Raw genomic sequence first — 16,178 nt, forward strand, 5'->3', positions numbered from 1 at the left:
AGGGAGGCGCTGTGCACCTCCTGACTGGTTGGAATGGCAGTCTAGGGCTCAGGGGACCAATTGGGAGCTGCGCTGTGTGCGGCTCCCGATTGGCCCCTTGGCCCCAGATTGACAAGCGGAGCGGCCAATCTACTTCGAATTCTGTTCAGCTTACTCTCAGGAAAGAGTATTCAAAATTGTAGCCTTAAATCTCTGGCATGGCAAGGATAGGGGGAATCAATCCACAGGGCCTCGGGAACAGTAGTGCTTTTCCAGAGGTTGGCTGCTATCCCTTTCCTAAGACCTTAGGGAAAACCTTTCACCCTGAAGTTCCCACCAGCCACTGATATTCCAGATTTCTAGGAGAAAAACAGGGCCGTCTCACCTTCAATCTGGCTATGTTGAGAGCTTTATTCAGATGAAGCTTTATTCAGATGAAGATTCTGTGTAAGTTTCAAGGACATTTTAAAACTCAAATCTGGTCTGATGCATCCTTTCCTTCCTGAAAAGTTATGTAATAATAATTCTACCCATGATCATCATGACACATAAGAAGCCTGTTTGGTTTTTGCTTTGACATAGTAACTTAGCCTTCTGGGATATTTGAAATGATATTTGAAGAAACAAACAGGATTAACAAAGTGTTGTCTCTTAAAATCAATTCAATAGGGCGATCAAGGCAATGGAAGTGCTTCTGGGAGTTCTGGCTATGACGGTGGCTCAGGTTCTGGCCCTTCTGGCTACAATGGTGAGGGCTACGGCGGCCAGGTGAGTACAAGACATTTGGTTTGTCTGATTGTGCCATAGCCCTCTTTGTTCACAGGCAGGGCAACTAGCACCCTATCTGTCCACACTTGCCCTAGCCATAATGACCTACACAATGATCACCACCAGGCTATTATCAGCTCCCCAAAGGACTGTCCCTTCCAAATGCAGAGGAATAACTAACTGGGGTGGTGAAAGGAATAAAGAACCACAATGGAGGGATAACAGAGGCTGTCTAGGAAATGAGGGGAAATAGATGGTGCATCCTGCACAGAAATATCAGTCTGAGAAAAAAAGAAAAGCAGTCGCAGGTGTAAGGTTACCCCACGAGGTGTTATGAGCCTCCAAGGCATGGATACTTTCAATTCCACTTAGGGATTCCAATTCTGGGTTGGGAAATGCCTGGATATCTGGCTGCAGAGATTGGGGAGGGCAGAAGGACCCCAGCAGGAATGAACACTGTATGGTGCACCTTCCGAAGCTGCCATTTTTGCCAGGGAGAATGATGTAGGTCACCTGGAGAACAGTGATTCCTGGAGAGCTCCAGGCCCAACCTGGAGGCTGGCAACCCTGCCACCCTAAGCCCCGATTAAAATGAAAGGAGATTTTTTGTATAGGCCTCCTGGCTCTCCTTGCAGTCCAGTTTGGTATAGTGCCATGTTTGTTTAAGACTGGTGAGCACAGCTTTCCGGCTGTCAAGACGACCCCATGTGGTTTTCAAGGCAAGAGACATGCAATGGTTGGCCATTGCCTTCCTCTGCAGAACAGCCCTGCACTTCCTTGGTGGTCCCCCATCCAAATGCTAGCTATGGCCCTCCCTGCTTAGCTTCCAAGAATATTTGCAATTCCCATTCTGAACAAAAGTAATTTCTCAATTCTTCTCCCTTTGCCTTCTCCATATCTCTAGAAAACAAACCTCAAGGAGTATACATTCCTATCTACCAAGAGATTTGCCTTTCTGTATTGCCCATAACATTCCAGTAATGTCTGCTTTTCCTCTCTTTAGCCCCCTCAAAGAGAACCACAAAATGAGTCTCAGCAGGTCAGTATTCCTTCCTTCCTTCCTTCCTTCCTTCCTTCCTTCCTTCCTTCCTTCCTTCCTTCCTTCCTTCCTTCCTTCCTTCCTTCCTTCCTTCCTTCTACTGTTCTCTTTCATTTTCATCCCTCCCTCCCTCCCTCCCTTCTCCTTCCTTCCTTCCTTCCAAAAAAACTTGCATCTTGTATAATTTTTCTCTTTTAGACTTCTTCAGCAGAAAATCAACCTCAAGTAATATATATACTGTGTTCCCCCTCCCCAAGAATTTTACATTTGCTGTATTACTCTCAAAGTGCAAATAACTTTTCCTGCCCTTGAGCCTTCTCAGAGAGAGCCAGAAAGGGAATCTCAGCAGGTCAGTATTCCTTCTTTCCAGCGAAGCAGCAGGAAGCAGAATATAGTGGTCACAAACCGACAGAAACTAGTTTGATTTATGAACCAACATCCCAGTTTATATTGGTTCAAGGTTCGGCCATAAGCCACAAACCAAATCACAACAATGTAGCTCATGGTCATCCCTACGCAAAATGCAAATACAACCCCCCCCCCCCCCAGCTTCTCTGATAGAACCAAGAAAGAAATCTCAGCAGTTCAGTATTCTTTTCTTCCAAGAAAACATGCATCTTTGGTTTTGAAATAAAGTAATATTATATATATACTAGCAAGAAAGCCCATTGCAACCAGAATGCAATTGGCGCTAGGACCCAGGGGACACTGAGAGGTGCAGATCTCTCTCTGTGTGTCTCTCTCTCCTTGTGTGTCTTGGTATGCCTTGCAGCAGGAGCCATAGGAGGTAATTAGGGCTTGTTCTTAGGAGGGAAGCAGAGCTGGTCAGCAGCTTGGGGCAGCTCTGTGTCTCTCTCTGTCTCCCTCGCAGCAGGAGTGATCCCTCCTGAGGGCTCATGTTCGGTCTGGCAGGGTTCTGTGTGTCTTTCTCTATCTCTGGTGTGGCTGAGAGGAACGTGGCTAGCATCCAGGGAGGGAGGGTGGGAGCTGTAGGGACAGGGCCAATCAGGCTGCAGCCAGTGTTGCTGGCTGCACCCTGATTGGCCCTATTCCAACTTGGACAGCCGGACACGTTCCACCCTCTAGGCTGTTTCACAAATATATAAAGGAACCAGGGATAAGGATATATTTTCTCTTTTAGCCTTCTTCACCAGAAAATCAACCTCAGGTAGTATATATACTGTCCTTGTAAGAGTTTTGCATTTGCTGTATTACCATCAGAACTAGAAATGGGCACAAACCGGCTCATGAACAAAAATTTGTGATGAATTTTGGTCAGTTTGTGGTTTGCGAAGTGGAGGTAAACTGAAGAACCTCTATAAACTTCTATAAATTTTAAGGCAGTTTTTAGCAGTTCGTGAAGAGCAAAAAGCAGGGGTTTAAATGGCTCTGAGTCATTTAGACCCCTGCTTTCTGCTGTTCATGACAAACAGCTGAGTGGTGGGGAACAGAAAGCAGGGGCTTAAATGGCTCTGAACAATTTAACTCTCTTCATTCTGCTCCTTGTCAAAAAGAAGCAGGGAACAAAACATAGGGGTCACAAACCAATATAAATTGGTTGATTTATGAACCCACATTTGTATTCGCTTATGGTTCAGTGCATGGTTCAGTCACGAACCACCAACTAAATCACAAAAATGCAGTTTGTGCCCATCCCTACTCAAAATGTAAATAAGTTTCTCCCTCTTTAGCCTGCTCAGATACAACGACAAAGGGAATTGCAACAGGTCAGTATTCCTTCCTTCCAAGAAAACTTGCACCTTTGGTCTTGAGATAAAGTAAAATTCTCTCTCTATATATTTTCTCTTTTAGCCTTCTTCACCAGAAAATCAACCTCAGGTAGTATGTACACTGTCCTTGTAAAAGTTTTGCATTTGCTGTATTGCCATCAGAACTAGGAATGGGCACAAACTGGCTCATGAACAAAAGTTTGTGATGAATTTTGGCCAGTTTGTGGTTTGCGAAGTGGAGCTTGTAAACTGAAGAGCCTCCATGAACTTCTATAAATTTTAAGACAGTTTGTAGTTGTTCATGAAGAGCAAAAAGCAGGGGTTTAAATGGCTCTGAGTCATTTAGACCCCTGCTTTCTGCCCATCATGAAAAACAGCTGACTGGTGGGGAACAGAAAGCAGAGGTTTAAATGGCTCTGAACCATTTAACTCTATTCTTTCTGCTCCCCATCAAATGAAGCTGAACCATCAATTCCTCCAATAATAAGTAGACCAAATCCAAAGGAAATCTGGAGGGTGCATATAATTAGGTCCTCAATCACAAACATTCAAAATATAATTTTATTTCTCACAATTATTAATCATTTAGGCCAGGGGTAGTCAAACTGTGGCCCTCCAGATGTCCATGGACTAGAATTCCCAGAAGCCCCTGCCAGCATTTGCTGGCAGGGGCTTCTGGGAATTGTAGTCCATGGACATCTGGAGGGCCGCAGTTTGACTACCCCTGATTTAGGCAATCAAAACAGTGTCCTAGGTATTGAACTACCTGTTTTCCTGAGCCTTTTTCAGTGATTGCTCCTCTCTGGAGACAGTTTTTTTTCAGAAGCAAAATTAAGAGAATATCATCTTGGCTTATACTCTTGTGTAATGGGGTAGTTCAGAGAACAAGAGCATAAGTCTATATGAGTGTTAGATAGAACACTCAGATAGAACCACAAAGGGAATCTCAACTGGTCAGTATTCTTTCGTTCCAGAAAACTTGCCCCTTTGGTCTTGAAGGAAAATAATTCTGTATTCTTTCTTCTTTTAGCCTTCATCAGAAAATCAACCTCAGGTCGTATGCCTACCATCCTAACAACAGTTTTTCATTGGCTGTATTACCCTCCGAATGCAAATAACTGCTCATGTTTTTTTTTTTGCTTCTTTAGTTTGCTCAGAGAGAACCAGGAAGTGAATCCCAGAAGGTAAGGATTCCTCCATCCCAACAGGGCCTGCAACTTTTATCGTGAATCAGTCAGGCAATCCTGATTTTCATTAAATCTCAGGAGCTAAGCAAGGAAGGGTGACCTCCAAGGAATACCAGAGTCATGATGTGGGGGAAGACAATGGCAAACCGCTTCTGAGGTCTCTTGCCTTTTCTTCTGTGGACCCCCAGGGGTCCACAAGATCTCCAATGGGGATCCATGGCTTTTCCCTTCCTGCTTTAATTGACTCATCCACAAGCTCGGGAAACAGCCACTTCCATTGCTCCCCTTCTCCCCCTCCTGATCATGAGTGTGTTCTTTCATGGTTTTTTAACCTGGGAGGGGGAAGAGCCTGCCCTTCTACTTCTGCCTTAAACAGCCTCCTGTCTCTCATCCCCTCAGTCCTCCTTGAGCCTGTCTGTTAATGCGGGTGTTGATGTCACTTCCGGTGACATGTCCCTTTTGGGGGGCGTGGCAGGAACGCCAGCTGACATCATTTCTGGGGCTCCTCAATCCCAGAAAAAATTATTTCAGGGGCTCCTCCCTGGTCAACAGACTTGGAAAAGGCTGGCGAACGCAAATGGAATAATTCAAACAGTGACTTAGATTGAAGCTTAGAAGCAGAAGTAGGGTCAATGACCAGTTATTTATTTCCAGATGTTTAGGTCAAATTACAAGTTACCTGGATGATTGTTCTTGTTTCAAATTAAATTCTTCTTCAGAGTCTATCAACCATAAAACATCCAATGAATACAAACACCATAGAAACACCATACAAATGCCATTGCATTGCAATTAAAAGAGAAAACTTACCTTATTGCAAGTCTAAGAATTCAGTTTCCTAAAGGATCTGTAACATACAACAGAATGACATCTAGCTGTTATAGCTACATAGATATAATACAATTGTTAATGACAAATACATCCTTCCAAGAATCATAGAATCATAGACTTGGAAGGGACAGCCAGGGTCATCTAGTTCCAACCCCCTGCACAATGCAGGAACTCACAACTACCTGACCACCCATAATTTGCCTAAGTTTATAAAATCAGAGTTACTAACTGCTGACTTACAGAGCCTCAAACTCCTTATCTTAATTCATACCCCAAGCTGGAAAGTAATCTACACTAGATCACTGTATGTACATTTGCCCTTGTAACAATGGTTGATAATCTGTACCTGCTGAAAAGGCTCTTAAAGGGGGAATCAGCAGTTTCTAAAGCTTGAAACCATATATAAAGGCAAAAGATTTTAAATCTTCAGCTTCCATGTACTATAATAACTACAGAAATGAGGTGAAATTAATTCCTGCACATTTTACTCCCTGTCGTGGTCTTGAAAGATACCATATACAAACTTCCTAGTCTAACTTCAAACTGCTACAGTAAGCAAAATTACCATTAACAGAAACATTTTATATGAACTTTTCTATAGAAAAGTTATTCTTATTTATAGGAAACATGCATAGTCGATAGAGGCGTTGATCCCAAATGGTGTCCGAGATTTTAATGCAAATATTAATAGGGCTTTCTTTTGTGGCAACAATCTATTCACATATATGGTCAAACCTATGTTACTTTACCATCTCATTAATGAAAAATCTAATTTCCCCTGCTAAATGGCATCTTTCTTTAAAAGTTAAATCAATGGAGTATCTTCTTTGCTTTGCCTAATTTTAGATTTGTGTTCACTTATGCTTATTTTCACAGGTTTCATCATTTGTCCCACATATATGAGATCACATTGGCATAATAACACATACACTACACTTGGTATTGCAATTAGAGAACTGACCCAACTCCCTAACAAAATGTACATCTGGTCTTTCAAATCTCTTAATCGTAATTGCATTCTTACAAGCTACACATCCCCACTTAAAATGTCGCTTGTATCCACTCTTAGATGTTTCATAATAGTAGTCTGATTTCATCATTTCACCTAAACCTTTAGAACTCCTCAATCCCACCAATGGGATTTATCTGATCCTATTCATTGGGGAAGGAGATCTTTGTTCAAATACATTTTCCCTAGACATTCACTTGGCCTTTTCTTGGCCTGTCTAATACTGCTTGAGGACAGCCTCTACTGCACAGTTGTTTCAGTACCTCTGCAGCTTGGTGGAAATTATAACATTTGCATTGTTATCTGTATCTTTTCTTGTTCCCTGTAAACCACACTGAGCCTTCAGGGAGGGCGGTATATAAATATAATAAATAAAATAAAATACACTGGTTATTTGTACTTTAGTTCATATATTTGTATATATCTCCATATATCCTCTTGTGATTGTTGTGTATACTACATACAGGCCATATGATAATTAAATAAACCATTTTATTTCTTTTTAGCCTTTTTCAGGCAGTATGGTTGTCCTTCCTACCAAGAAGTTTGCATCTACCCTATTACCTGGAAATACAAAATAATCCCTGCTGTTTTCTTTTAGGACCCACAGGCAACACCAGCCCCTCAGTTGGTGAGTATTTCTCACCCAAGAATAGGACTTGTCCTTAAAAACATTTTCTTGAAATGTTTTTTTTAAGGTTCACATCTCTCCCCCATGGCTGTTTGCAGCTGCAACAATATATTTTCCTCCAGCTTGGAGGATGCTTTCCTGGGTTCCTGAATGGCTCTGCAGCCTTGAAGCCCTGCTATAAACTGGATCAGGGTTCCCAACATGGTGTCTATGAAGTCCATGTTGCCCATGAACACCATTCCTGGCATCCAAAATTATGCAAGTCCTTCAGATCACAATCCTGGTCACAATCCATGTAGGGCTTTAAAGGTCAAAACCAACACCTTGAACTGGTCTTAGGAGTGGATTGGTAACCAGTGTAATTTCTGTAATATCAGGGCCACATGCTCCTAACAGCTGGTAACCAGCCATCTAACTACAGTGTTATGTCCTATTCTCTGCTTTTGAATAATCTTCAAGGGTGGTCACATGTAGAGTGCATTGCAGTGGTCCAGTCTAGATATCACTAAGGCAGAGATCATTGTCACTAGATCTGACTAACCCAGAAACAGACACCGTTGATGTACCAGCCAAAGCCAGGCAAAAGCACTCTGAACCGCCACAGCCACCTAGTTTTCTGAGGTGACCAATCGGTCGAAAAGCACTCCCAAATTGCAAACTTGACCTTTTAAGGAGAGTCTAACCCTCAAGTCCCACATCTGCCTTTCTATTAACTCGGTGAACCTCTGCCTTGTCCAGATTAAGTTTGTTCACCTTCATCTAGCCCATTACTGACTGCAAACACAAGTCCAGAACTTCAGTAAGCATCCTTTGAATTAGATAGAGAAGCAGAGCTGGGAATTATCTGCATATTGGTGACACCATAGCCTAAATCACTTAATGATCTCTCCCAGTGGCTTCCCATAGCATGGGGAATGAGACTGAACCCTGTGAAAGCCCACAAGTCAATGGCTTTGGGGCAGAGCAAGAATACCCAAGCACAATCATCTGGGACCTTCTCATCCAAGAACTACCGTGGCATGGCACCCTTCCCCCAGTCCCAGTGCTGAGAAGTGGCTCAGTAGGATACTATTGTCAATAGTATTGAAGGCCATTGAGAGATCCAACAGAACAAGCAGGGTCACATCCTACTGCCTAGATCTTGGTAGATGTCACTAGCCCAGGTGACCAAAGAGTCTGTATTTCAAACTCTGGGGTGTAGCCAGATTGAAACCGGTCCAGAAAACCAGCCTTTTCCACGAGCTCCTGAAGGTATGCAGTACTCCCTACAAAAACAATGTGATCAAGAATGGGAGATTGGAGACTGGCTGGAAGTTCTCCAAAATAATAAGGCTCAGGATGGTTTCCCCAAAAAACACAGAGAGACAGCTTGGTGTAGTAGTTAGGAGCACGGACTTCTAATCAGGTGAGCCGGGTTTGATTCCCCACTGCTCTCCTACATGCAGCCAGCTGGGTGATCTTGGGCTCGCCACAGCCCTGATAACGCTGTTCTCACTGAGCAGTAATTTTAGGGCTCTCTCAGTCTCACCTCCCTCACAGGGTATCTGTTGTGGGGAGAGGAAAGGGAAGGTGACTGTAAGCTGCTTTGAGACTCCTTCGGGGAGAGAAAACAGCATATCAGAACCAATTCTCTTATTCTTCTTCAGTAATATCAGGGCTCCCTCAGCCTCACCTCCCTCAGCCTCAGCCTCAGCCTCAGCCTCAGCCTCAGCCTCAGCCTCAGCCTCAGCCTCAGCCTCAGCCTCAGCCTCAGCCTCAGCCTCAGCCTCACCTTGTGGGGAGTGGAAAGGGAAGGCGGATAGAGAAAGGCAGCATATAAGAGCCAACTCTTCTCCTCCTCCTTCTTCTCCTTCTCCTCCTCCTCCTCCTTCTTTGAGCATGGATGATACTACCCCTGCCCTCAAGGAAGCATTTGCCATTCCCCATTATATCAGGCAGGAAAGTCAAAGGTCAAGAACACAGGAGGTAAGTCTCACCTCTCCAAGGATCTTGTCCAAGTCTATGGGCACCCCAAGCCGGAAGGTATCCATATAAATCAGACTAACAAGAACCAAATATACATCACCAGTGGCATCTGACCTAGATGGTCTGCCAAACAAGAAGTGAACTGATGATTACAGGCTGTCATGTGGTCAGAATCTAGTTCTCAATGGGGGGGGGGATATGATGTAGAAGCCCCTGGACCCCACAAAACTGTACAATGGTGGTGGAGAATCATTGCCCTTTTTGCTGCCACTGTGGGCTGTACAGCCTGCTTGATCATTTCCCAAATTTTCTATCAGCATCTCCAGCCATTGTCCCTCTCATGCCACCACCACCAGTTCCCTGGTAATCCAGGGAGACCATTGGGGTCCGTTCAGGGAGAGAGTGCTTATGGGCAATTGTGTCAACAGCCCAGGCTATTTCCCTCTTTCAGAGACTGATCAGGGCCTCAACCGCTTCGGCAGCGGCCAAGGCAGGAAAATCCCCAGTTGCCAATAGGAAACCAGCAGGACTTCTCGGGATCCTGGGGAAGACCATTGCAGGCTTATAACCTCCTGTGGAGAAAGGTGGAAGCAGTAAGTCTACACTCTTATCAGCTAACAATCTGTCCCTGCCCTTTCCTCTCCCCACAACAGTAACATTTCACTCCCCCACCTCCAGATTACCTTCCCCAAAATGGTGGTCTTCTCCCAGCTTCATCCCCACACCCAAACAAGAGGGAACACGGAAGAAGCTTCACAGCCTGAGATGTGACAGAGGCTTTTTCAGCTCTCCATTTGTCTTTTGTATCATGTTCACGTACAACTACTAGTTTATGCGCACTCATGAGTTGAACGTGTGCAAGAGCCTGTGTGGTGAGGCTAAAAGCAAAGGCCTCTAATCTGGAGAATCAGGTTTGATTCCCCTCTCCTCCTCTACATGTGGCCAGCTGGGTGACCTTGGTCCAGCCCTAGTTCTCTCACAGCTCCCTCTGTCCCACCTCCCTCACAGGGTGTCTGTTGTGGGGAGAGGAAGGGAAGGCGATTGTAAGCCACTTTGAGACTCTTGGTAGAGAATGTCTGGGGGCAATTTTGCACATCTGCCAATGTTGCTGGATGTCCACGACAGCCCAAACCGCTACAATTTGTAGTGGAATATTGACATTTCGCCCAGTGCAGTTTGTAGTGCAATATTCATGCACCCGTAGCGCTTTTTTGGTAATGCACATGTTTCCGGAATTGCAAACAAGGCGCTCTAAATTTGTGCCACTTCTGACTGCCTCTGACCATCTATCAAACTGACAAGCCAATGAAACAGCTCTTTCGGGGCTCCGAAATACCCCTTTCCCTTTAAAGTTTATTTTTTAAAAATCCAAAAACATACGTGGCAACGAATATGTGTTAATTCATTTCTTCTTTGCTTCACACGGAACTGTATTTCATGGTAATTCCCCCCCCCCCCCAAAATGTTTTTTTACACAAGGCTTAACCAGGGGGGAGGTATTTAAATTTTGAAAGTTGAAAGTTAAATACCTTGAGCCTCTTGTGGCGCAGAGTGGTAAGGCAGCAGACATGCAGTCTGAAAGCTCTGCCCATGAGGCTGGGAGTTCAATCCCAGCAGCCGGCTCAAGGTTGACTCAGCCTTCCATCCTTCCGAGGTTGGTAAAATGAGTACCCAGCTTGCTGGGGGGTAAATGGTAATGACTGGGGAAGGCACTGGCAAACCACCCCGTATTGAGTCTGCCATGAAAACGCTAGAGGGCATCACCCTAAGAGTCAGACATGACCTGGTGCTTGCACAGGGGATACCTTTACCTTTACCTTTTTTAACCTTCGGCTGAACAAAAAGCATGCTCGTTTGTTCATTGCTTTATATGGATTGTAGAGGAAAAAAGGCATTCCTGTCTCCCAGGAGCTTGGGGGTGGGAGCGGAGGAGGGACCTACTTTCTAATACTATTTTGAGAGCGCACATGTCTTTTGCTGATGTGTTGCAGAAGTCAAGCACTTTATAAAAGGGGAATCCACTTTTACGATTCCTCCCAAAGTGCTACAAAAAAGCGAATGTTGCGGGCGTGTTGCTGGAGTGTTGCGGTTTGTGTACGACATTGTGCATAAATGTCAAAAATGTAGCATTTACAAAGTGTTACAATTCAGCTACCTTGTGTGGAATGGACCTGGGTATATACCACTACCTCTTCTACTGCCACCACCACTACTACTATTAAAAAATTGTCTACACATAGTTTCTCCAATTGGGGGGGGGGGAGAGGAAATAGTGCTGCTTGACGTTGGGAAAATGGCACCAGAGAGGATGGGAAGTTTTGGATCCTTCTTCCTGTGTGATGTTTTGTTAATCCGAATTGGACTCCACATTCCTGGGAATGAAGCTGATCTCCCAAGGCAAGCCTGTTTGCCAGGACACAGAGTGAACAAGGAATGCAGCCATAAACAGCATGTCATGTGGTTAGACACCCAACCTCCCATCTGTATTGTGAAGATGGTGGTTTCACTTGTTGATTATTGGGATCAGCCTACACTTCTTAAGGCACCTTCTCCTCTCTAATCTTTCAAAGCATTATATATGGAAAGTGAACAACTGTAAGATGAGCTTTCTTCTGAGGTGTTCAGCATTATCAACCTTCATGTTGTTTTGCACACACTTAGAACTGGTTGTGTGCCATATTCCCCCCAGGGATCATAAGCCTCCACACTTGAGACACACGCTAAAGTAAGGGCCAAAGCTTTTTCAGGTTTTCTAGTGGAGGGATTGTACTTGTTCAGACGATTCATGTAGTAGGTCTTTTGGGGAACCGTGCCAACTTCAGAATGAAGGTGGAAAGTCTTCTATGAGACTAACCACACTTGATTGCTGTGAGAATAAACTTTTTTCCCCTTACTTTTTATAGAATCACTGACCGATGATGCTGAAGAAGAAACTACAGTGTCTGCTCTGATGCTTTCCACTCACAAATATCTTGCCAATTCCATTCCAAATGTGAACTCTCACTTTCTTCTAACAGAAGCTATGGTGATTTGTTGTTGGTTTCTGGTTCTGTTTCTAAAATAGAGAGCATGGGGACTCCCTGTGAGCTTTGCAATAATTAAATGTATAGATATCTACATATAAAACCATGTAACCAAGTGTTCCGAGTGACAAAATCAGGTTTTTCCATCCTCAGGTGAGGCTCTTTCAATTATATCGGTCTTGGTTAGAAGTTACAAGTTGAAACAACATTACTTAAATATTTGAGGAAGCTTGGCACACTTCCCATGTTTCTGATAGCCTCATCTAGATTTTCAATAATGAACATACTGCAGATATAGTAAATGGAAAAACACTCTCCCTCCATCTCCTTCCCCGCTACAAATTGATAAGCAGGTTTTAACAGGTACCCTGAGGCTATGCACACGTGGACTCAGTTTCTGGTGTGTGTGTTTTCAGCTCAGGGATATTCACCTGAGTACAAAAGGTATCAAAGAGAGCCTTGAGCCGTCTTCAGGGTTGTGGGAGTGTGGGACACTTACAGCAATGATTAATCCAATCAAAGAATGTTTCCTCTTTCAATATTAATATTTCCATTTTTCAAAAAAAATTAATAACTGGGAAATTGTTAGTTTTTTTTAAGTGAGAACTGGTGTATCTTGTAGTGGGTTAGGTTAATATTCTAATTATCTGACCAAGCCAATTCTGATCTTTTCCGCATTTGAGACATATCTTCGTTTAGCCTTGCTTTGGATTTCCATTGGATGCTGCAAGATGACACTTTGCTATCCGCATTTGGGCTTTCTTCCCTTCGTTTCCCGGGCTGAAATTCACCATGTGTTTTCTGCATTGAGAGTTGAAAGGAGGCAGCCTCCCATGACGCTTTGCTCCCTTCCCTTAACCGTGTAGTAAGTGACAGGGCAATTCAGGTCTGCACCTGGAAAGGCATATTTTAGTGCAGAAACGGATGGAAAATTCAGCCATTTAAAAATGAAAATCTGAACAATGTTGATAGTGTGGAAACAGTTTCTCCAAGAACTAGATCTCCCGTGGTGGCTTTTTCAAAATAAAGTGATGTCTGTTTAATTCAAGGTACAAGTTTTTGTGTGCATGCCAAAGGCCCAGCTCCTCTGATTATGCACAGGTCTAACCTGACCTAGCCCTCACCTGCGCGCTCAGGAGACCCAGGGACACAGAAGAATCTGCATTTCCTTAATACAGGTCTTCCGAGGGCCTGGGCTTGGTGGCACACAGGATGGTGGCGATGTCTAGCATAATCGGGGATTTTCCCCGATGCTCTGTTCTGGCCCGTGCATAATGGGTCATAGTGAGGCCTGTCATGACTTGCAACTCAACAATTTCACTTTCCAGTCTGTTCTTGAGATTCCTTTGCAATAAAATGGTTACTTTGAGGTCATCCATTGAATGTCCTCCCAGAACATTTTATTACAAAGTTTTATTGCAAAGGAACTTCAAGAACAGACTGGAAAGGGAAATTGCTGAGTTGTAAATTATTATTATAACACTCTAACCAAGGGAATCCCCAAGATTCCACAGGGATATTGATTTTTTATCTCATGGCATATGCAAATCTCATTCTGAGAACTTGCTTAAATTATCATTACAAGACCACATTGATTTATGGATACTTCAAGGCCATCACCAGATGAGGATTGGTGGCCACTGTGTTCGCTGCATGGCTTGATTGGTGCCACATGACCTGATGCCATTCCTGATTCCTTCCCTCCCCCCTTCCATTAAAATCCTCATTGTTCAGTACCTTACATGAAAGGGAACATGAAGAAATGCAGTCATGCTGAATGTCAAGAGAGTGCAAAAGCTCCTGGAGACTGATGGGAAAGTGGAAAGAAAGGGGGAACTGTGGGGTTGCTGAGAGGGAAAGAGGGAATCATGCCAATTTTTGTAGGAAAGTGCTTACTAGCCCATTCTGTATGTGGATGCACACACCTCTCACTGAAGTTTGACTGTCACTACACTCAGTGTGAGCTCCAATCTAGTTTGTATATCTAAATGATTCTTGGAAGAAGGCTTTCAGCCAAAAACAAACTTAAAACAGGTGATTTATTCAATCGTTACTCAGTCTTGTATTATAAGCCAATTACTCTGAAACCGGTTACTAACAATGTTTTAAAAATATTCTTGTCATTTCTTAATTGTTTAGCATGCACAGTTTCTGCAAATGCTTTTTGAATCTTGATTATTCATTAACTGTGGCTCTGTGTTCATTTTGGGTTCAATTGATGGCATATGACCTAAGGCCAGTCTTGATCCCCCTCCCTCCCTTTCAGAGCTTGCAGAGAAGCTCCTTGCTGGAGAACATGTACCTAAAGAATTGCAGGACAATGCCACCTCTTGCAAAACATTTAAAGCTTTCCCTGTCCATAACGTCCCCTCTTTGTGATCCAAGTTTAGCAATAAATGCATATCACTAGACTCATCCTGCTTGCCAAACCCATCCAAATTTGTACTTGATGGGGAAAGTAAGCAATAGTGGATTTTGTACACTGATGAAGGAGGGAGAATGGTAGAAGATGCAGAGTGTGAAGAATGACCTCAGTGTGGATGATGGAGTGTTCTCTGACGGATGGACAAATTGACGGGTAAAAAATCCAAAGGAATCTGTATGCTCTTGAATTATCTTTATGGCACTTTATGAAATCCCCAGATGATTATGAGCATTTTGCCAATGTGATATTACAACTACTACTATGACAGTATATTGGAATAGCAACCACTGATGAAGATAAAACAGAAAGCGGGTCACTTAACTTAGGATCCTGTTTTGGTTGACTCTTTATGTTTGATCACATGTTTGACCATTTAGACTTTATGTTATAACCTTTTCACTTATAAACACAGAGAAGACTACTTTATCATTGTGCCTTGTGATTTCCTTTTTTCTTCTGAGTCCACATTGAGGAATCCACGGTTCTATACTTGCTTGAATGATCTTTGGCTTGGAAACAAAGCACAAAACCACTCTCAGAAAACTCAGGAAAACATGAACCAGAAAGTGAATTGAGTGTGGAAGGGCGAAAAATCAATGCAGAAAGAAAAAGAAAACTCAAAGGACATACATGGTGAAAGCAAGAGAGAATACCTGTGCATAATAGGCCATGGTCTTTCATAAGTTTTTCACATACCAGTCTCCAGCCAAAGGGCATGCAAACATACCTGCCACTTTTATCGGTTTCCTGGAGCTTTATTGGCTCTCTGTTATTCCCTGTGATAGAACAATTTTCCAAGAATGTATGCTTCAATAGAAGTCTTTTTCAGTCCTGCAGTAATTACTCTTAGTTGATAAAAAGTACTGAAGAGGGTAACCTAGATGTTTGCGGGGGCGGGGGGTGTTGGAGCACTTAACTGTGAGGAAAGTCTGAAGAGTCTGGGACTTTCCAGTTTAGAAAAGAGACATCTAAGGAAGGACATGATAGAAATTTATAAAATAATGTCTGGGGTGGAGAGAGTTGATAAAAAAAATTTCTCCCTTTCCAAAAATACTAGAACATTAAGGCATTCAGTGATGCTGTTGGGTGGCAGCTGATTCAGGACACACAAAATAAAATTGTTCTTTACACAGGGAGGGATTGAAATGTAGAATTCCCTGACAAAGGGTGTAGCTATATGATCTTGCAAGGTCACCTGTTTTTTGTCCCCCACAAGGTGTAAATACTTTTTGGTTCCAGCTCCCTACCTCATTTTTCTAAAAGTAAACAACTTCAGAAGGGCCTTTACTCTGGCTAGATTTTCAGCCCTTCCCTCCTCTGTCATGGATGGCAAATATAATAGGATTCCATCCCTGAGATAATTTGCCCTTGGCCCCTTGGAGAAATTGATACCGAGCACTTTTTTCCCCATTGCCCTCTGTGTAACGAATAATGGCATAGAACTATTTTGTCACTATTAAACAAAACTTTCAGATTTTTCTGATAGAATATGTCTTTCAAAACTTTCGGCTGATGAATTCCTTTAATTTCAAGATGAATTGCAAAGTTTTGTGCTTTCATATTCAAAGCTCATAAAGGACCCAATAAACTA

General features: G+C 43.2%; 1 protein-coding gene across 1 annotated transcript in view; it reads left to right on the forward strand.

Moving 5' to 3' along the window:
• LOC143838857 (uncharacterized) overlaps nt 1–15,714 on the forward strand; it is a 63,183-nt gene extending 47,469 nt beyond the window's left edge. Inside the window, exons 37-45 of the mRNA XM_077340768.1 lie at nt 649–747; nt 1,751–1,786; nt 2,928–2,954; nt 3,478–3,513; nt 3,599–3,625; nt 4,547–4,570; nt 4,665–4,700; nt 7,145–7,174; nt 12,043–15,714. Coding sequence (XP_077196883.1) covers nt 649–747; nt 1,751–1,786; nt 2,928–2,954; nt 3,478–3,513; nt 3,599–3,625; nt 4,547–4,570; nt 4,665–4,700; nt 7,145–7,174; nt 12,043–12,051 — 324 coding nt within the window. The 3' untranslated portion in view covers nt 12,052–15,714. The remainder of the gene's footprint in view (nt 1–648; nt 748–1,750; nt 1,787–2,927; nt 2,955–3,477; nt 3,514–3,598; nt 3,626–4,546; nt 4,571–4,664; nt 4,701–7,144; nt 7,175–12,042) is intronic.
• Nucleotides 15,715–16,178: the final 464 nt, after the last annotated feature.

Source organism: Paroedura picta, chromosome 5 (assembly GCF_049243985.1).
Source record: "Paroedura picta isolate Pp20150507F chromosome 5, Ppicta_v3.0, whole genome shotgun sequence".
Classification (NCBI taxonomy): domain Eukaryota; kingdom Metazoa; phylum Chordata; class Lepidosauria; order Squamata; family Gekkonidae; genus Paroedura; species Paroedura picta.